This window comes from Alosa pseudoharengus, unplaced genomic scaffold (assembly GCF_046254945.1).
Source record: "Alosa pseudoharengus isolate Yale_2024_CS ecotype anadromous, Long Island Sound unplaced genomic scaffold, YU_APseudo_1.1 YU_APseudo_1.1_scf_5, whole genome shotgun sequence".
Taxonomy (NCBI): Eukaryota; Metazoa; Chordata; class Actinopteri; order Clupeiformes; family Clupeidae; genus Alosa; species Alosa pseudoharengus.
In genome coordinates, this window is record NW_027468837.1 from 17,623,198 (window position 1) to 17,646,068 (window position 22,871).

Genomic DNA, 22,871 nt, shown 5'->3' on the forward strand with positions numbered 1-22,871 from the left:
CAGACAACTCTGCAGACAACCACACACTCTCAATTACAAACACACAAAAAAGGAACAAAGTAGGAAATGAACACAATTTGACAAGCGTGACTTATTTTTCTGGAAAAAATGTGCTGGACTGGGCGGCGATCATATTTTGTACCGCTCTACATTATCAGTCATAACCAGTGAACCAGTCATAACCTCTCTAAACCTTATTGAAGTTCAACCAAAGATCCTTTAAGTTCAACTAAACTGACTGGTAAAACACCATCATTAAAATGTTCCACAAGTCCAGCCATTATAAAGGATACTGAATAAATAACAACCTTCGTATACATATTGATGCATTTGCTGTTATCTCTTTGAATTCCCTATGGCTAACGCAGGCTCGTGGTCATTTCCGGCAGGTCGCGTGTTGCAAATTGCTCACAGACACAGTGCTGAAATGTGCGCTCAAAAAACTAAATATTTGCTCAGTGCTCAAAAAAATTAGAAGGAACATTGCCTCTAACTCTAATCCTACTATAACCCTAACCCTAACTCTAACCCCAATCCTAACCCTAACTTGTTATGACAAAAACCGAATGTCACTTAATAACAGAAGCGTTATGTCATAAACGTTTATGACTTGTTTATGACACATTCATGACAGTGTCATGTCACTCTTATATCGATACTGTCAGGTAAAGTGTAACCCAACTATTTAATAATATGTTTTCCTGGAATCTGAACTCATATCTGGGTCACTCAGCATGCTCTTGTTTACTGGCAAGCACCAGAAGTCTAAAAGATGCATGATGTGGAAAAGGGGACTCACATCGATTTCTTGAATATTCTCAAAGAGCTGTCTGGCAATGTCTTTGCAGCCGGCATCCACTGCCTCTTGGGGCATCTCACCGTCAGAGAACCAGTCTCGGTCCACACAGTGGGCATAGGCAGCGCTGGGCGTAGCATGATTGATGCGCGTTGTCGTGACAATACCCACTGACTTTCCTGTGAAATAGATCTTGTCTTGTTATTCACACGGACTCAGACTCAAAACAGACTGAATAATTATTCAAATAGATGATATGTCACAGTATGAGAAGTGACTAAAAGAAAAATATGTGAAAACTCAAATTATGACACATACGTTTTGCTAGCAAGCTTGATAAGTATAGCAATTAAAATGTAAAAACAGACAGAAATATTATTATAGCACCTATTTTTAAAGTTCTTTTTCCACTGTAGTTTCATCACTCCTCTGGGCCAACAGCAGTCTTTTGATAATTAAACTCTGGGCCAACTGCTTCCACTCCAGACTTATGCTTGTAAAAACGCATTCATCACAGAAATTTGTAATGATGACAGCTCACACTTTACTTGATGGGTGGGTTCATAACACATTCATAGCAGCTGTCATAAACTGCACATAAAGCATTCATGACTGTTTCATGAGACATGACTCAACATTCATACCAAACCTTTCATGAATGTGGAGGACAGAACGATGACAACTTGTCAAAATAAAAGTCCAACAATCACAAAGCAGCATTGCCGTTTTTTCATCCAAACCTCTTACCTGATCACGTCACATCTGAGTCAATGGGCTACTCTAGTGCCAAAAAGACAGAACATGGTCAAGCAAATCATTTTTGCTTCATAAAAATGTATTTGTTTTATGATGTAACCTTTGCAGATGATTTCTCATCTTTTGCTACTGGGAATGTCCAACCGTTCCAGGTTACACAAATACGGGTCAAACTCAGTGATTACAAATACTTCACAACTTGTATAGTAAAGTGACATTCGATGTAGACTTCATAAGATATTCATGAAATATTTACAAAGGCTGGAGAGATTAAATGAATGGTATCCAGGTTACACAAATATGGGTCAGTTGAATGTAGGCTAGTTTACCTTTGCGATTGTTGGACTTTTATTTTGACAAGTTGTCGTCGTTCTGTCTTCCACATTCATGAAAGGTTTGGTATGAATGTTGAGTCATGTCTCATGAAACAGTCATGAATGCTTTATGTGCAGTTTATGACAGCTGCTATGAATGTGTTATGAACCCACCCGTCAAGTAAAGTGTTACCGCTAACACTATGTGGGCAATCATCACTTGCTATGCTTTCATGGGTCTTTCTCTCCCATGCCTGCCAGATTCTGACAGATAGACCTCAATAGATATCCCTCTCTTGGCTACTTCTGATGGAGGTCCTCTGAGACATTTGGTGCGCCAGATCCAGTGAAGATGCCTGGTGTTTTAGACCTGCAGTCATATGTTTACTATTACGCTCCCTGCTGCTCATTCCTGTCATGTCTCTCATACTAACACATCCTGACTTAGTCCAGTGCAATCAGGCAGAATGTCAAAGTAACCTGTTCCTTGGAAAATACTGTTTGGATGCACTTTGATCGGACACATTTTGGAGGAATGCAAACATATTTTTTTCCCCCATCGTCTTTCAGGCCGGTTAATGAGAGTCTGATTCCAAACACATTTCTCAGTCCAAGGCACGCTGTTACGCTAATCTCTCACCTATTCCTGTGAGATTTCCAAACAGTGAAATAATCTTTTTTCCTTTTTTTTTCAAAACAAGTGATCAACTTCCTGTGGAATAAATCATTCATGTGAGGTGTTGGGATGAATGCTAATTATTTCCTGAGTCCCCTGGCAACAGCTTCGATTTTTCAAAAAAGTTGTTCCTTCAAGATAATTTGCTTACTTAAACAGAAAAATGGATGACTCCCTCTCTTTCCACTAATTCTACTGCAACATCCCGTCATATGTCCCATCTTAGATATGCGTCAGTTTATATCACACTTTATTATATATTTTATATACAGTATATTTATAGTGGATGGAATCCACTATCTTGAAATCTCCTTTCTTCTTCTTCTTCTTCTTATTATAACCTTTTCTTTTTACCTTTTCAAGAATGAATGCGACTCTAACCGCTTAACGTACAGACATGTTGAAATAACCGTTGTGTAGGTCTGGAGTTGGACAAGAGATCTTCTTAAAAGTTTATACTTTTTGAGAAATAGGGGATTAAAAATGTCAAAAAGCTCATTTTTCCCCCATAGACTTGTATGGCTGTGATGTCATAATGGCCTAAAGCCTGCTGCGCTCGTTAAGCTCCCAGAGAAGTTCCCGGGCTAATCAGAACACTAGCACAGGTGTCACCTGTGAAACTGTCTCAGCTTCTAATGCATACAATCTGGTGCTCCCTAAAACTACACATTCTGTTTAAGTGTTTCCCGTGTGTCAAAATAAAAGTCACAGCCATATCTCATGCTTTGCGCATTATATCTCCAGAACGGTTTGACGCATATGCTTCAAATTTGGTAAAAGTGTTTTTATGGACTCAAAGATGAAGTGAGTTGATGTTGGAGGTCAAAGGTCAAAGGTCAAGTCAATGAACACTCTGAGTGTGATATCTCAAGAATGCCTTGACATACAAGCCTGAAATTTGGTATGATTATTTGTATGGATTCAAAGAAGAAGTAAATTGATGTTGGATGTCAAAGGTCAAATGTCAAGGTCAAAAACACCTTGAGTGTTATATCTCAAGAACGCCTTGACACACAAGGTCTTTTGGTACGAGGATTTGTATGAACTCAAAGATGTCCATCTGCTATTGTAATTCCTCTGGCATTACATTCTAGTTTTATATACACTTTCTCTCCCTCTCACACACAGGGGCTTCTGAGCATGGGGTTGTCTCACCTGCGTCCTTGGCCCATCTGAGGATGGAGGTGACCTCGTTTCCTTGAGTGGTGTTGCACTGTGACCTCACGGCAGCTGCGCTGACCCCCAGCGTGCCCTCGTTGGCCTTGACACCGCAGAGGTAGGCTGTGGCAGTGCCCGCACTGTCTGGTACCTGGGCATCAGTGTTGTAGGTCTGCAGAGTGGAGGTGTCAAAACAAGCAGGTATGTATAAGTGCTTTGTCTTAGTGTAGTGGTTTTGTATGTCTGCAAGGATCAGGGGTAAAGACACAGACACAGACACACAGACACGTGCGTGCATGTGTGTTTGTGTGTGTGTGTGCACGTGCATGCATGTGTGTATGTTTGTGTGTGTGCGTGTGTTTGAGTGTGCATGCGTGTGTGTGTGTGTGTGTGTGTGTGTGTGTGTGTGTGTGTATTAGTGAAGCCAAAGCAGCCAGAAGGATTAGTGCCCTCACATTGACAGGGCATGCATGGAATGTCCGGAGCGCAAGTGGAATTTGTGTGTGTGGTGTATGGTGTGAGTGTGTGTGTGTGTGTGTGTGTGTGTGTGTGTGTGTGTGTGTGTGTGTGTGTGTGTGTGTGTGACACATTTACTATGTTCATCATTGAATAGATCACTTCTGTATTCTGACCCAAGTTGACAATTGCATAACAGATCCTGCTTCCCAAATCATGTAATGATCTATCCACTGAATCCACAACAACCATAAGCTGCTCATTCATGCCATCCCAGTTTGAGTGTAAAGTCTCCCGCCTCAGTGAGCCATTTAGTCACTTCATGGCAGGATTATGGGCACAAAAAGACTGGCACGGCAGGATGGCCAAAGCTGCAGCGGGCCCAGACCTTGGACAGCGCCACGTAGGGGAATTTGTCCATTTCCATCCGGTACTCTTCCCCGCTCTGGCCATTCAGCTGGCCTTTGAGGATCCGTGCTGCTGTCACAGTAGAAATTCCCATTCCTGTGAGACACACACACACACACACACACACACACACACACACACACACACACACACACATCCACACACACACACACACACACACACACACACACACACACACACACACACACATACTGTTACTGTATATGGGAAGCTGAGAAGCTGCCTTGTCACCTGCTCTCGTCACTGCAGTTATTTCCAAGGGTAATTCAGTGCTGCAAGGATACTGACATAACAACCTTATCCTTGACTGGCATGCTTACACAACATTGTTGCTAACTGCAAACTTGCTGTAGAAGCTGTACATTCATACAAGTCCTATCAGAGGGGGCACTCATTCAAAGATTAGAATTATGTGAGGCTGCAAATACTTCAATACAATCTCAGGGTTATTCCAACAAATGTATGCTTTCATTACATTTGTAAATGTACTAGTGCAGTGATGCAGTGAACATTCAAACATGCTATTCCTGTAGAAAACCTGTAGTCCAATTACATAGGCCTGCAGCCAGGCCTGCTTTACAAATAGGATTATAGGGAAAAACATAATTCCAGCTATAAGCATTCAATAATGAATACTGAATATATTATAATATAATAAATGTACAGTGAGCAGAATTTAATCATGACTGCATGTGACATTTTTTACAGATAAAAATTACATACGGTAAGCCTAACAGCTGTTTTGAGTCAAGGCTATATGTTTAGCCTATTGAATAACTTGAAAGAGAAGACAAACCATTTTGTGGAATGATGCATCATCATATGAAATTTGCAACGACGTGAAAACAATCTCTGGTAGCCTATTAGTGACATCACGCTCTGTCTGCCATTCGTTGTCTTTAGCTGATCATGCTTGCATGTGTGGTATTCTGAAACGTCCTTAAATTCGGGACCATTATAGCTCGTTTTAATTTGGGACCTTGCAGTCGGAATTGTTGTTTGTTTATTCAAAGTCTAAAGACAGTCCAAATTAGCCTGGGCTATTTGAAGTGTCAGTTGCACATAATGTTTTATGTTGTTTTGAATAGCCACTGCATACCTGTGTTTGTTGGCATGTTGTTGCATCCAGCAAGCCGCATGAGGTCAGACATGATAATCACTCACACATCTTCCACTCGCTTAACTTTTTACCTGCAGATTCAGTTCTGCCAAAGGCTTGCTTATCCTCTGTTATCCTACAGTGCTGTGTGAGTGAGAGGGGGAGTGGCTAGAGTGGCAAAAGCCAATGTGTACAACTTTTCCGATATATTTAACAATATCTTTTAGATTTCTTAGCCAAACAATGTCAAACTTGGCAGTGCACCTACTCATGCCCTTAGTAAGACACCAGCCAAAATTGAAATCAATCGGACGAATGGTTTGACAGATATGCGAATAACACAAAAACACACTGACGGGGGAGTGGCTACAGTAGAGCAAGACATCTGCCAAGTCTGAAATCAATCGGATAAGCAGTTGACCAGATTTGTGGTCAACACACACACACACACACACACACACACACACACACACAGACAGACAGACGTTTCTGTCATTTATAGATAGATACAGTATAAGCAACGAGTCATGCCTAGAATAATGTGTCTCGACACAGAAGTGCTTTGATGAAAAAGAAATTCGTTTTCAAAGTACTTCATCACTATAAACATTATCAGGCAATGTTTAAAAATTGCCCACTTAACACATTTATAGGGGCTCAGAGTAGCATCGTTGGTGGTAAACAAAACCCCTCTTGGTTAGCATCTGCTCAACTGACATGCCTGTCAAATGTAGTCATGCGGAAAAGGCAACAGCAAATACTGAAAAATGCATGACAGGCTAACACATGACTTTGATACTTAAGCCCTCACCTCAGCTAACTGCAGCGAAATCACACAACATGAGTTTGCGAACACAAATGTTATCAGTGACCCACATTTTTAAATGCCAGAGTTAGCGCTGATAGTTGACTAATTTGATGAAAACTCACTCTCATTGTCACTCAACACAGCTTAACAGCCTGGCGGCGATTCTACCGAGACCTTGTAAACTGACTTTTACGCTTTACATTCTACACTCTCAGAGCCTAGCTGCTGAAACTAATGAGGAATTCTCTATAGAGATCATGTATTGTACATAGAAATGAGTACGCTACGCAGGGCAAGTATGGTGTGCTGTTTGCTATGCTATTACCATCCATTATATTATATTATATGATATTACTATCCATTTAGAAAACATCACTGTGTTTAGAGAGACAGATGTGCATACCATCCCCGAGGAAGAGGATGATGTTCTTGGCCACCTTCGTGTTGAGCTCCTGGAGCTGCAGGGCTTGCTTCAGTGTGCGCTGTGCCCATGTGTTCCAGTACGCTGGGTTCTTCTCTTCGTCTGTTATACAGAGTGCACACACACACACACACACACGGACACACACATGAACACACACACACATATACAAACACACACACACACACACACACACATCCATGTGCATGTGCCCACACACAAACATATTTAGGACATATCCCCGAGCATACTTAAAGGAGGGGGGCATGAAAATGAAGATAAGAATGCAGACCTTATTTCTTATCCTGTCATGCATGTACTGCATAAGCCTCTTAAAAACCCATCACAACCACAACCCCCACCTCAATTGCATGTTCAAATAGTGTTATGCATTTCCTTTCCATAAGACAACCTAATCTCCTCAAAACAATCACTTCACTTCCTAACAAAGCTTAATGTAGAGTATAAGTGATCTTACTGCATTGTGGCAACCCAAGGGATCTTTTCTTTCAATATCATTAGACTTTCTTTCAATATCATGAAAATCAAAAATGTATTCTATAATAATGATGAGCAAAAAGGGTAACACTGAGCAAAAAAGGGTAACACTTCCTTTGAACCTTGTGTTATAAAACCTTAGACAACAATATGCAATAACATGCATCACATATCTTGTCATAGGTTGTCAATGACATGGATTTCCCCTTGAATTTCAATGACATGGACTTTGCTTGAATTTCCCCTTGGGGATCAATAAAGTATCTGTCTATCTATCTATCTATCTATCTGGATAGAACACAGAGCTGTGTCATGTAACCATTACCCATCATTTCTTTTCAGGACGGGGTTACAGTACTATTATGCAAAAAGCTTCAAGAATACCTTTACACAAAACCAATGATGCTGAAAAACATAAGTGCCATTCTCAGCATGTGTTATGTAAGTAATATGATGTCCTGTGAAGTCCTCACAAAGGGCCAGTGACAGGTGTTGTTAAATTGCATGGGCGCCCTTTAATCGAGACATGACTTACCAGGAATATTTTTTTTCCCTAGGCAATGGACACCCAGGGCTATGAGGGAGCAGAGGAGCAGATTCCTCACCAGCATGGTGCAAACATTCCGATGTGCCATTGTCTCACAAGGCAACTGTCACATTCCACAACCCAAGGAAAGGAGAGTCCCAAGCTTGTCCTGAGCAAAAAAAAAAAGTCAACAGAAGTCTGTCATTCTGTAAGGAACAGGTTTATTCATGTTTAATGTTTGTCCCAATGAGTGTACACAGGGATTATCATACATAGTAACTACAGTGTATGTCCTAAGGAGTGAGAGCAGTAGGTTTCCTGTTAGGGGACATTAGCTTGGCTTCTCATCATCAATTTACATCAGCAAAAACGGTTTAAGCAATCATGGCTTCCACCCAAACGGGCTGCAGTCTTAAAATGTATTTGTATCATGTTACAAGTCTCTCTCGTGGTCTACAGTAAAAGGAAACAGAGACTCAATGACTTCCCATACTGAGTAGGAGAAATTGATTGTCTGGTAAGACAGTCTCTGTTGTGGCGGGAACCCTCTGGGTGTCTCCCCAGAGAGAGAGTGGGGCTCTTGTGTGTGTGTGTGTGTGTGGGGGGGGGGGGGGTACATGCGCTAAGCTGCTCTCACCTCCTCCAAGGTCACTTTAATGGGATTGAGTGCCACAGCGGAGAGCTTTAACAGGCCTGACAAAGCCGATTAAGTGGACACCTCCACCCAGTAGGGAAAAAGGTCCTTCAAACTTTTGGTTCCCACAGCATTGTCTACAGACATTTTATTCCCAACTCATCACAACTAGGGCAACCTCTTGAAAGATCATAAAACAGATAATAGAACTCAGTTATAAATAATCCTATTAGAGCTGTATAATACGTGGATGGGGGAATGAGGAGGAAAAAAATCTATTCATGCAATAAATGTGACATATTTCTTCGCTATAAGCTTGTTAAAAATTCCTCTGCTGGTCCATTTTCAGACATCTTTTAGACGAGAGAACCTTCTCAGCCAGTACTTCTTCCCACACATCACTACTTCACATAGCCTAGTTTCAATTTACTCCACAGTAAGCTTCAGTGAACATGCCAGAAAGAGTGATGCCCATAGGACTCCTGATCCTTGACATGACACAGCCACAGATCTTCTATACGGAACGCTACTTACATCTCTAAAAAACGTACAGCTAACCACATGTTGAACTACATCATAGTGCTTAAAGTTTGTGTATGTTTAAAAGAAAAAGGCTAATGGTTAATCCCTTGTCCAGCTATTACCGAGCCAACGCTGGCGCTCATGCTCAGAAGCGTTGGGGAGTTCCGACGGGCAGAATGCTGGAGGCCAGTCTGCAGGTGAAGAAACAGAGCAGCGCCAACACGATGAGGAGCAACAGGCCTGACGCAAGGGTGGTCAGCACCACAGAACCAGTCTCTTCTGACATGTCGGCCCAAAACCACCAGGCTCCTCTAAATAGCGGGTGGCAGGTCTAAATGAATCAATCTGGTCAACAGGATGGTCAGTCCAGACGAAATGCTCCTTCCGAAAAACAGCCGTCTGTTTGACCTGGTACACCAGCTGGAGGGTGTGGGGACGGGGTGGGGGCAGACTCAACAGGGGTGTGTCCAATGAGGTACTTCCTCCAAGCAGGTGTTGTCCCGCTGATAAGGTTGAGTCCAAATTTCAGGCAGAAGAAAAAACAGTGCAGCTCCCAAAGGCACAGCACTCCCTCATCCCCCTTAGAGCCAGAGCCATCCAGGGCATGCAGACAGCACAAATCGATACCCTGAGAGTGGACTGGTCTCCCTCTAATCAGTCAGCGAGAGGTGCATTTGCCCCCTGTGGGCCTGCGGCTGATTGGGAGACGGAGGATTAAGACTTAACACCATCCCTGCCTGTCACAAACAGGCTCTCACATCTTCGGCCAGCAGAGTGTGTGTGTGTGTGTGTGTGTGTGTCTGAGTGTCATGCTGACCTCAGATATACTACACAGCAGTGGATACACAAGATGTGTTGCAGACGGATCCGGACGCTGTCCACCCTAATCTAACCACAGGAAGCATGCCTTGAGCCTTCCTTTAACTCTGAACAGTGTGTGACAAGAGAGTTTGTACACAGGCTATCAGAGACTGTTTATTTGCAATTTTGGCGCAACTGAGAGTGCACCCTGTTCTCACAACCACATTTCTGTTATGCATCAGCGTCTCTGACAAAAAGAAACAAGAAATCTGGGTGGTATCGTGAAATGGCAATAAACTTTTTCAAACAAAGAGTGATAAACGGAAATCAACCCAAAATAGACATGGTGAGAAAAGACAGCTCCTGTGGATATGTCAGCATGAATCTCAGCATTAACAGCATCGATGCAGTTACAGTGGTGACAATTAAGTCAGTGAGAGGAAGCCATTGTGTGATTGCCCAGAAGAGGCTTGTTCTGGTAGAACTCCTCCCCAGGAATGTGTGTTAAGCATATGGATTTGAAAATTAACACACAAAATCAACGAGGCAAACTGATGAAGGATATGAGGTGGCCCAAAGTAAAAAATCTATAAGTTCACAAATCTAGAGCGGTTGAATGAATCTGAGACAACCAAAATATTGACACTCCCCATCTGTGCACAACGTTGTTCACCCCAGCTATCAAAACGCTGCCTCAGCCCCTCATTGCAAACAAAGGACATTCCAAGAGCTTTGCTGCCTATGCCCAATGCTGCCCTGGGGCATCTCAGGCCTTTCAGCGTTCCTCCCTATGTGTAACAGTGCTGGGGTGTGTTTCCCAAAACCATAGTTGCTAACCTGTTAGACAAGTTGGTTGGCAATGGGAAATTGCATTGCAGCCAACAAAGTTGCTAACTTGCTATGGTTTTGGGAAACGTGCCCCAGATCAATTGAGATGGCGAACGATTGAAATAAATAGCTCACTTTCACTTAGCAGCCAATAAAATTATTTCACTGACAGCCATCAGTGACAAAACACTAAGTGAAAGATAAGTTCTAAAACCCTCTGCCTGACAGAAAGACTGTAAGTTCCATATTTTTGTCCCCACAAAGGTTTCTCACTTCCTACTTTGTCCATTATTTTTTCTTCTTCTGTTATCAATTAATATTTTTATTATTATTCTCCTATTTCAAATTCAGTGAAAGACGTGTTTTGTACCCACACCAGACCAATGAATCAAGCATAACTCAAAAGAACATTCTGGAGGGGGTTCAGGAAACACATTTTCTGAAAGTCTGTGAAAAACAATCTGTTGCTTTGTGATATAAAGGCAATAGTAGCAATGGCCTAAAGATAGATTTTAAGACAGTTGAAGAACTGGCTGTCTGCAAAAAGGCGAAGCACACTAAATTACCACTCCTCAACATAATTTAATCAATTATAATCAATAATAATCAATTCTCACAGAGAAACGTGCACTCTAAACTGTCAGAAAAACTTGCCCTGTCAACCAGTTTTCTATATTGAAGTACTCAAAAATGGTCTGTTGTCTGCAATTATAGATTCATGACATGCTTGGAGGCTGAACCATTGAAGAGGGTGCTGTCAGCCCTTTAAGGAACCAGGATAGTAGTGATGTTGTGAAAAGGGTTTTTGCCCTTAAAACACTTTTTTAGGCTATGAAAAGGGCCAATTTTTTTTTTAAAAAGGGCATCATGTCCAAATGCACTGCCATTCACACACATTCGTATCTCAGGGTGAAAAGGGTTATTCTATCCTATCTATTTGCCTTTATGTGTTATGCATAAAGGGACTGAGAGAGAGAGAGAAAGAGAGAGAGAGAGAAGATCCTGTGAACCAACTGTGTATCAATCGCATATGCCTACTTGGAAAGGAACACCCACATTTTCAAAACTGTGCACAATGTGATTGCACTCTAAATAGAACATTTCTATTGAATCTTACATAGGAACCTAGAAGGTTAATATTGCTAGAGTAGTGTACGTAGTAGTACAACAGAAATCTTACATCACCCTCACCTATACAGCATATTGCACATTGTTTTCATGTCTAACTTTTCTTCAGTTGACCAATCGTCTCTAATAAAGACCAACCACCACTGCACAATAAATTCCACCACTTTACAATGCTGCACTGCCACCTCCCTCCTTGGCTCAGCTGGAGGAAATGCACCTCAGTCGACCAATAACCTGGTATAGAAGCTATCATTCCACAATGGCACGATGCCAGCCCCCTCTTCTCCTTAGCTCAGCAGGAGAATTTTAACTTGCAAGTGAGGTCAGCCTCTTTTAGCTCTATGGCTCAGTCTGTGAACTAGTCGTTTTCAACCGAACACTGCTGCAGACTAAACGGAATAGGCTATATGTCCAAAGTAATACAAAGTGAAACATCTCAAGCGAATACAATTTGAACTGTTTAGTTGTTTGGTAGTAGCCTAATTATTTCGGTTCGGTTTCGTGCGATTTCTGATTTCACGTTTACTCTATTAAAGGCAAACAGCACGAGCACAAATCAAGTTAATATGGATTCAGAGAAAAAGAAGAAACACAGAGACCCCAGTGGCCCTGGCCACCATGATACCATTTGAAAACATCGTCAACATGTAGAACCGAGAGAGAGAGAGAGCTCTAGGTTTAAATGGCATCTCCAGTCTTCCACTACGAATAAATTATGCTTAAAGTATGAGCATTTAAGACAACAGCACACATTGTTTGCAGCCAGAAGGACTGATGTCGGAAGTGTCTCGAGGACAGGTGGCCACCCTAAATTGTATCTCAAAGACAACAACGCGACTGACAACAATGTCCCATTGAACTGCAGCACTCCCTGTCCGATGCCAATAGCTTAACAATCTTGTGATCAAGTGACAACGAGAACTTTAACGAACTACAAAGGTCATTTCTTGATACAGGCAACAGAGAAATGTGATTCCCTTGCTTAATTCATTTAGAATAACGTTGTTTAGCTTTTATCTGCCGTGGTAATTAGGCTACCGTACACTACCCTGATTAATTTACCCTGACAACTTTGAATTAGGCTGCTTTGGCAGCTGACCTCACTGGCGGCTTTCTAAAATCCATTAAACCACACTGAAAACATTCGCGTAAAGCAGCCTCGCCAAAAGAAAGCGACGCGCTTTTGCAGTCCTCCAAAATAATCAGTAAGGACCCATTATCCTTTAATAAAGGCCCGTCAAACAATTGCTTTGGTTTCCACAACCACCATAGTATTCATGCGTGCTGAAATCAAATCTGTTGTCAGTGCCGGGCTACTTCGTGGTTGGAAACGAGTAACACGTGAAATGTGAAGACTCAGTTACTTTGCATCTTGCCGGTGCTACAGTAATTCGTGGTCATTTCACCAACACATAGCATGCATTATCATTAACTTTTTTATAAAATGTATATATTGTATTAGAAAACCTTACTGAAACCTAAACAGTTTATCTGTGTTACATGTTAACATTTAATTACCTACTCACCGGTGCGCTTTTACGCTCCTGCAAGCAGTCTCTTCAGAAGTGATATAGGGGTAACCACACACTCTGCGTTCCTCGCGTGTCTCTTGCCAATGCTTTTATAGCGCTTGTAGCCCTCATTGCCACACTGACGGAACATAGCGGTCATGGGGACTCACAATGGCGAAGCTCTACCAGAAAGTAAACCGTTATTTGAACCGCGAGCTCCTCCTTGCGAGCTATCGGTGGACTGAGCAGGCAGTTTCCCTAAAATAAACACAAAAGGCGCAGTGGAAATTAAAACTTCCGCTGTCGGAATCTTCAATGGTTTTAGGAAAATCAATAAGTTATGCTACTATACACGAAATTATTCATACATCCACAACTGGCCAAATCCATGTTAGGCTTTGTCATTAATATCCACACGATGTCACTGCAGACCTCTTTTGACATACAGTAAAACCTTGGATTGAACTTCATACCCAACCAAAACTATCACTCTTGGACGCGTTATCGCATCGTTGGTCAACAACCGTACTGGGTCTTTTGCACTGCATGGACTTTTTGCAGTTCCTTGAACCTTTTGAGAAACGACCCATTTTTTCGCGCATTCGGACAGCATGGAACTGAGGACAATCGAGTTACTCCGCTCCAACCCCAGTTGCTATAGCCTAACTAGTTTAAACTTTAATATGTGTTGAAATTTACTCTGTCTATTCGTTGAGCAACGATTTGAGGAAATGGTCCCCTGCCAAGTTTAAACTCAAAGTCCAACAACTTCGCCATACCATAACAGCATATGGGAAAACCAGGCCCAAGGAGCTGCCTAATAAATGTATTCCCATGCATTGCATGCCATCCTATTTCTTTGCAGATTTCTTCTTAAATGCTCTTTAATCCCTCTTAATTTAGGGTATAAATAGTAGGCCCTATAGACCGATATGAGACCGTATTGCACGCACAGCCACCAGTGTTGGGAGTAATGCAAAAAAAAAAAGTAATCTAATTACAGTAATGCATTGCTTTTTGCTGTAATGCAGTAATGTAAGGCATTACCAATACAATTTCAGTAATATTTTACTTGGTACAATTCTCTGTAACTGAAGTTACTTTGCTTTTTAATCCAAAATTGAGAAATGCTCAATTGGCACCAGAGAAGATTATCCAAGAATTAAAAAAAAGTCATCTATGCTGGTCCTGGAATTTGATTGCCTTGTTTAGATGACTGTAGAAAGGGAATTTGAGTTATCTCTGCCATTCATGCAACAGATCTAACATGGTTAGGCTACTTCTCATTTCAAGCAGTGAGAATAACTAAAATGTTGCTTTTACAGACAAAGATCGTAGCCATTATTCTCAAACTATTTGCATTAAGTCTACACCACTGTAAGTGGAAGGAAAGGCAACCAGCAATGATGAGAACCATTTAAAGTCAACATACAATTTCACTATGGCTATATTTTACTATATTAAGTTGTGAGTGACCTTTGGCCTTTGGGGCCTACCTACATTGTCCCATGAGCCATTACTGCAACCATTATATTGTTCTTTTGTTAGCCTTAAGCCAGTCATTATGCCATACCACATCATCTCCTGCCGGGTAATGAGCTGCATTGAACACATGAAGATCTATTGAGAACACCAAATCCATATTTCCTGTTATTTTGGTGAAAGTAATGTAAACGTAGTGTAATGCCTTACAATTCAAAGACAATAATATTGTAATGTAACAAATTACTTTGAGATGACAGTAACAACTAATAAATAATGCATTACACTTTTGAAGTAACTTGCTCAACACTGACAGCCACACAAGCCACACAAATGAAACGGGGCATGGGGGAAAGGCATTGAGCTGTGGTGGGAATCCTGCATAAAAAACTGGGGGGGATCACAAACTAGCAATCCTGTTAAGACTATTACTGCCATAATCTAGTGGTTTTACCTATGGGCTTAGTTTTTATGTGTAGCTCTTATGGGAAGCCTGGCTGACAGGGCTAAACTCAAAAGTAGGCCATTTGTTAGTCTACAACTCAGAATTATCAGAGTGGTTCTTAGTGTTTGAGGAAACCATCTAGACCTATATGTAGTTTACTGCAGACCAAGGTCAAAGATTAGAAGCATTTAGGCTACCCTATTATTATGGGCATCGCGTCTTTAGGCCTGCAACTGGATACACGTTAGCCTTGGTGCCATTCCGAACTTAGTCTCGCCCACAACATTCTGACTAGAATTGAGTATGACTGCATCAGGCTAGATACACGTGTGAGCTACATACACTCAGATTCAGATTGGTTTTGTACTGATATTTTCAGATTTTCACTCGGTGCCTGCTGCACAGGGATGTTGTCTGAAGCATCATTATTGTCTTTGGTTGTGAGTTAATTTTTGAGAGTAGGGCCTAGCCTAGGCTACAACAATATAATCAAGCACCCTATTCTTTCAGACTAGAGGGCCACATTTTTCTGGAGCTGAATCTGATCTGTAGCATTTTCAATTGTAAGGGAAAAGTTATGTGGAAGAAAATGTAAAAAGTGTAGGCCTATAGCCTAACTGTGGCTCAGAAGTGCTCACATCACTGGACAGCAAAGGGCAAGCCTTCGGCTGGACCAATCGAGTGAGGGGTACTTTTCAGTATTTTAATGGTTAAAGTAAATCTTAGTGGTTCCGCCCATTTCTCAGAGACATTGGGTAAATTTTCAGAAGCACCACCCCTCTTGTTATGCTATTGGTGTACAGTAGTTACTATAATAATCTCTTCTGCAATCGAACAGTTATAGCACTTCCCACGTACAGAGCGTCCCGAGGCAAAATACTGTTTCTTTAAAATCTGGCCGCACTGTGGTAACTCATCGCAGTGCTGTTAGTCCGTTAACAGGTCACAGAAAAAGCTAAACGGAAATCATGGTAAGAAGTTTACTTTTTAATAGTTTTTTGTCGCAGTGTGAATGTTGCTTGAACGTAGTGTACAAAGTGCTGATGGTCAAAGAACAAATCAACAACACGCTGGCAGCCTAGACACACACACGGGGCTCAAACGTCACGTTGTCAGAAGTCTGTGATGCTTTGATGACTAGAGTATGGTCAACAGTGGCTCATGGTATCGCTTATAGTCCACAAACATAAAGGCTCTGCCTCAATGTAGCCTATTTGAAATGCTATTTAGGGAGATAGGCTACAAATGTGACACATTTCACACTGACGTTTCAAACACCTCGTGGGGACGTCGCACTGTCTTGTGTAGTGACCGTATGCAAGACGTCCTTGATATTTTGTCTGTCTTTAAATGCGTTTAAACACGTAATGTTCTAATAATGAATAATAAAAAAAACATAGCATAGTGTGTTCTGCAATCAGAAAATAATTGCCCAATGATAATCCCAGCGCTGAGTCTTTGCCAGCTGATTTCTTTGCCTCGCATCAGTTACTCATTACCTCAATCAGGAAGGAGCTTAAAGTCATGGACACAGGCAATCTCTCGCGCCCTGGCAATAAATAAACACTGTGTCATAACAAAACGATTGACCCTCCAACTGTAAATTATACTGAAATCATGTGTCTGACAGGCTTCCTGCTGATTTCGTGCGAATGGATGTGAAGATCCACGAGTTGGATGTGTGTACGACTGCATGACAACTTAAGTTTTATTGTTATATGCGCAATTCATGCAGATAGTAGGCCTACCTCTTACAACACAAACTCTGAATTTGTCGAGGTTTAACCAATATCCGGAAATCGCATGGAGAGGCATGACCATATGACTGATCAGCTCAATACTTCCAAATTCCCTGTCACGCCACCCATTTCCTTTGAAAGTACGCTACTGCTTGCTGTGAGGTTAGTGTCAGAGGAGGAAGGGAGTTCCGTAGTATCCGAGGCCCCTTTATACATTTACCCAAAAGTAACAATTACTTTCGGCGGCGGAATATGTGTAGACGACTGCCATGTTTGCGTTAACTAACACTATACATTTCTATGGGAGATTCTTTGAGTGTGTCTCCTCATTAGAATGTCTCTAGTTCAGGGAGCCAAACATTATGATTTCTGTTAGAAGAATTATGCCAAAAAGAATAATACATTCCACAAATATAATAAGGAATCAAAAATGAATATGTGATGATGTAAGTCTGGTATTTTTCTGTTAGATAGGCCTATCTCTACCTCTGATGAGGAATAAATGAAACATTCTAGAATTTGTTCTTTGGATTTCTGGAGGATTCTTCTTTTCTCCCTTTCTTTCTTTTTCCAAATTTAGTGCTTGGTATGAAGCTCGTCTTACGTCACAGGTCATGACCTCAGATCTGTAGTCCCAGCCAGGCCCTTGATATCAATGACTTTGGTGGGGCTATTTCCTATTTATCACAGTGTAGAGGTTATTGAGTTCCCATGAAGTCCCGTGGTACATAGTGATGCATATTCATTGAATGATGAAATAAAATGGCAGCTGAACGATTAAGAATAACTGTATGTAAATTGTGAGATGTTTTTGGTACTGGGACTTCTGGAAGGCACTGATGTGATATCCACACATTGCACACAGACAACACTACCAGCATCACCATCAGTTATTTTCGTGGCATGCTAGGAATTTGTCCCCAGAGTTAACCAGAAACTTTTATAACCCCGAAAGATTTGCTAACCGACACATGGCCTAAGTATGGCATCTGATATTGTGGCTAACCAGCCAACAACAGCATGTTTGAGCATAGCAGCCGTGGAATAAGCTTGCCTTGCAGGTGTGAGGGATGATAGGATATACTTTTGTTTTGACTCTGTTTTGAGGAGGTCTTGAAAGTTTTGGCTGGAGGGCTGGTTTCCGTTTGTTCCACTGCTGTTATCTTTCACATTGAGGACATTCGCAGTGTAGCAGTTTACATGTTAGTATGAATACACTCTGATAAAAGTAGTTTAAAGTACTATATAGTAATTTCCCCATCGTTAAAAAGAACTGTATAATTCATATTTAACGACTCATTAAAGAAATCATTGTGGTCTGTTAATAGATTTGCTGTTCTCTCCAAACATAAGACTCGTTTGAAGGCCAGTCTTTTTTGACGACAACCAAAGATATCTGCAAGTCTATTTCCCCCAGGGCTAATAAACAAGAGGCTACTGTCCATGGAAGTAGGCCATTACCCCACGGCCACAACTCCTGTGACTCAGCTGTGACCACAGACCACAGTAAAGATTCCGTTTTAGCTCTTGTTCTCACAAACACCAAACACGCACAAACACCCAAACACGTTGTATACCCGCGGTCACAAACAAACTCCTGTGTCCCATGAGAATGCCACCTCACCACAAATAATTGACTGGTTTACAGGATCAGTGACGACTTACTGACGCATAGTTGTGGTTTTAAGCCTCGCTGGCGGGCAGAGGCCCCAAACTGTTCCAAGAATCCTGGAATATTGACTGCTGCTTACGGAGCCGCTGGCATGGGTGAGGTGCCAGATCCAGGAATGACGCCCAGAATAAATCCATCCTCACCTCTGCATGGCCAAGCCGAGCGGCACCGCCGGGCACGAGTCACGACCGTGTCTCAGGGACTGGAAAAGTGGTCTGCTTGGCTGAAGGCCCCACACACACACACACACACACAATGATGCCACTCCAACAGGATACAGGGGGATGTTACTCTGCTGTTCTGATTCATGACCCAGTTCAGCCTCCCCTAGCCACTGACACATGTCGGGTGGAAGGCCGTTGGCATTCCCCAACTACACCCACACACCCCCTCCCTAGTCCTTGCTCGCTCACCTCCACCCCGGGGGGCACAGTGTCTAATGAGAGGGTGTGTGGCAACAAGATTGCCAAACTGCCTCTGCTTACACCAGCACCTCCCCCGGAGCCTCCAGAGGCACATCTGCCAAGGGAGCGCAGCCAGGAAAGTGTCCAGGAATGAGCACGCCTCTCTGGGATGACTGCGCGCCAATATAGGGGGGTGAGCAGTGGGGGCAATGCCAGCGAATACCAAAGCCTTATGGGCTCACAGGCCCTCAAAGACTGCAGAACTGCACTGAGTTCAGTAGAAAGCGGTCATGGGGAACTAGTAGTAGCAAATGGCTGGATGTCCACCCAGGTTCGCTGTTGTCAGTGTTTGGCAATGTTTTTTCAGAGTGTTGTGATTTTCTGTTTTCCCCAGATAGGGTCAAGAGTGCTCACTAACAGTGTTTGGAAAACAGGCCTCTTCTGGTTGATATGCTGCTTAAGCCAACTTTCCTCTCCTTTGCCAGTATGGCCAGTATGATTAATTGTCCTCTAATGAGCAGGCTTTTGCGTTACTTGATACAAAGATGCGCAGACAGCTTGCTTTCAACTCGGGGCCTCGTTCATCGACAGAGAGTTTCAGCAGAGCCAGACAGTTGATACTCGTTCAGGTCGGAGCTCCAGAAAGCGTCCCCATTTCCCATGGTGTTCGGCCTGATGTCAGTCAGCACCTCTCTCTGCTGTCTACTCCGTTCTGTCTCTCATCGGCGGCGCGCTGGTTGTTCACACCCTTACAGTGAGGCTATAGCAGTGGTTCTCAAACTTTTTCCCCACTTTGGAAGCCCCACCTAACCCCATCAACCCGGCAAAATGTTAACTTTACCACGTCCACGTTACATTTCCCATCTCAGTCCGCTGGATCAGATGTTATTTTAATTCATATGTCTGTTTATGACATGTTTCTGTGTGGCTATTTTGTTTTGAATATGATCTTCCCTCCTTGTAAGAGAGGCATTATTAAAGATAGGCACAAAAAAAACTTTTTTTTTCCCCCACTAGTGCCCGCCCCACACTTTGAGATCCACTGGGTTATAGGATGCAAAGGTGTCATGGAGCCCAAACCATCAGCGGCGTATTGGGTTTGTGGGGTAGCATACTGAGTGGTCTGGCAAGAGTCCGATAACACAAACTGTGGTCCGGTGCAGGTCAAGGAGGACATGGAGAGAACGAGGAGGAGGGTGGGAGGATAGAGGGTTATGGGTGGGGGAGGAGGGTAGCAGACAGGACAGCGGTCAGCAGGTCGACGGTACTGACAGTGGCTGCCTGCATGCCCGGGTGAAATGAGGCTGGCGTCTTGGGTTCTGAGGTCCTGGATTCTGGCTCTAGACGCCGGTTCTGGCTCTGTCCCCGGAGAGTGTGGCCGTTGGGGGATTTTGAGGTTCGGAGAGGGCCAGGCCAAACCTAGCACACAGGGGAGATGAGCCAGATATCAACAAGGATGAAGAAAACACACACAAGCAAACCCAAACATACACAGACATACACACATACTGTACACACACAACCAATCTGTATACACACAAAACACATTGTACACACACTTACAGGACACAAACACAAACTCACATATTATGGAAGCATTACAAGAATGCTGTTTGATACGTAAATGCCACGGTTTGACATACTATGGTTTACTAAGCAATAGCTTATATTTTTAAATGACCAAAACTGGAGGCCAAGCCAGCAGTGTAACAGTGGAAAAGGTTTTAAGACAGCCAAGTTATAAGATGATTGAATGTGAATCATGATGTCGGTGTTTACTGGAACACTTCAGAGATACCATAAGTCTGATCTGGCTTCCTGTTGAGTTCACCTATTGGGTATTTTAAGTTTCAATTTCAGTAAGGAAATCAGGCTTTTTTTGTAAATGATAACTCCACCAGGGAGATCCTAAAGAAACATGCAGTTTCCCGTAACTTATTTTATTCACAGAAGGAAATGTTCATGTTGCTCAGGTATGGCGGGAAAGTGTTGTCAGGGTGTTTGTGCTCCCATTGTGTGTGAGTGTGTGTGTGTGTGTGAGTGTGTGTGTGTGTGTGTGTGTGTGTGTGTTTCCCACTACAAGACTAGAAGACTTGCCAAAATTCCAGAATCTTCTTCAATCCCAAAAAATCCCTCTTAAAAGATCTGGATCAAATCCTGTCTTGTAATGCCTTTATGGGTGTTACTCAGAGTTGCTGTGGATCACGGTTGTATAGAAGTTGTAAAAGTGCCAAGATATGTATGTTCCATAAAAGAAGTCAGCAAGAAAGATTTACAACAGCACAACTCTGGGAGGTTCAGATTGGGTAAAGAACAATTGCCTGTCACACACCTATCGGGTAACCGTAACCTGGGCAACAACTGGAAACATATAAGGGGAGTCTCTGAAGGTCCCTGAACCCCGCCTCCTCAGCCTAGAATATCCTTTGGGCAGGACAGAGTGGGCATGCCCTAACCTCTGAACGTTCCCTCCCAGATCTAAATGAAACCACACTCTGGAATGCACACATTCTCTCTCTCTCTCTCTCTCTCTCTCTCTCTCTCTCTCTCTCACACACGCACACACACATGCACTCACACAAACACGCCCCTCATTCTCACTCCCTCATGTAAAGCGCTCCAGTCCTGCCGTCCACCTCCTCCTGTTTCTTCCTGTGTTTTTGTGTGCGTGTGTGCAGCTCCTTCCTCGTTTGGGCTGCTGCTGCTGTTTTCGGGACGGCACGTTCTGAGCGTGAGGACAGTTCTGGGAAGGGGAGTCCTCCACTCCAGGGTTCCACTGCTCGTCTGTTCCACACACCGGAGGGGGTAGAGCTCTAAGCTGGGAAGCCCCTCGACGTATGTGTGTTTGTGTGTGGAGGGGGTGTTTTTTCGGGAGAGGCGATTCCTAGTGGTGCTCCACAGCCGAGTCCAAACCACAGGAGTGGAGAGGGAGAGGGGACGTGGGGGGGGGGGGATTTTGGAGGCTGCAGGGACAGTGTGGGGTGCAGTTTGTGGTCAAGCTTTTGGGGTGAATGAAGGAGAAGGTGTCCGGGCTATGGTGAGCGGAGGACAGACCAGAAAACACACCCCTTAACAACAACGAAGGACTTTGTTGGGATAGCAGAAACACACAGACACATGTGCGCACAGATGGACTCACTCTCTCGTGTCCTGATCACACAGAGAGAGAACCTTCCCAGTATTCTGGACAGATAAACACACACACACACACAGCCACACACCAGGGGCTATCCTGGAGGAGAATGGAAGCACTGAGGGAGTCTATTCTGCATTTGACCTTTCAGATGTCCACCTACAAGCGGGCCACCCTGGACGAGGAGGAGCTGATCGACTCTACCTCGGATGACGTCTATCCCTCGGCAGTCATGCAGGTGAGCAGGCCCACTTTCTCTCTCTCATAATATCGACGGGGATAACCTTAATGACCTGGAGGGGGGGCCGGCCCCACGCGTGTCCAAACACATTCCTCTGCTTGTGTCAATACCATGGCTGTTCTGCATGGTTGCCGACCCGACGTCACACTGGCTGTGTGAAGTCATGAATGTCAATAGGAAATTAACAGTTAGCCTAGTTAGTCAGAGACTGCGCAGGTGACATGGTTGATCCATTGTATAAAACTGTAGTCCTGAGGCATCTGCTTAAAGTTAGGAAATATGTGTGCAATTTTAAAAAAGAAATTCCACTTCTGGAAGAATATAGAAAACAGAGTTTGCTTGTCCGTGAAGTGTTTTAAATTTGCAGATGTATCCATAGGAATGTAAGAAATAT

The 22,871-nt window shown here is 43.0% G+C and overlaps 2 protein-coding genes across 5 annotated transcripts in view; one reads left to right on the forward strand and one right to left on the reverse strand.

Moving 5' to 3' along the window:
- The window catches only part of alpl (alkaline phosphatase, biomineralization associated), a 40,203-nt gene extending 21,135 nt beyond the window's left edge, over positions 1–19,068 (reverse strand). Inside the window, exons 1-6 of one of the 2 annotated variants that reach the window (XM_076268017.1) lie at positions 18,693–19,068; positions 7,947–8,106; positions 6,896–7,015; positions 4,545–4,660; positions 3,698–3,872; positions 800–975 (exon numbers count right to left, since the gene is read on the reverse strand). In XM_076268017.1, the coding sequence (XP_076124132.1) occupies positions 800–975; positions 3,698–3,872; positions 4,545–4,660; positions 6,896–7,015; positions 7,947–8,046 (687 nt within the window). In that variant the 5' untranslated portion in view covers positions 8,047–8,106; positions 18,693–19,068. Of the gene's footprint in view, positions 1–799; positions 976–3,697; positions 3,873–4,544; positions 4,661–6,895; positions 7,016–7,946; positions 8,107–13,376; positions 13,492–18,692 lie in introns of those variants that run through there. The other variant, XM_076268016.1, reaches the window with a different exon arrangement.
- ece1 (endothelin converting enzyme 1) overlaps positions 16,142–22,871 on the forward strand; it is a 33,938-nt gene continuing 27,208 nt past the window's right edge. The window contains exons 1-2 of one of the 3 annotated variants that reach the window (XM_076268012.1): positions 16,142–16,259; positions 22,388–22,474. In XM_076268012.1, coding sequence (XP_076124127.1) covers positions 16,257–16,259; positions 22,388–22,474 — 90 coding nt within the window. In that variant the 5' untranslated portion in view covers positions 16,142–16,256. Of the gene's footprint in view, positions 16,260–21,719; positions 22,475–22,871 lie in introns of those variants that run through there. The other 2 variants (XM_076268013.1, XM_076268011.1) reach the window with 2 other exon arrangements.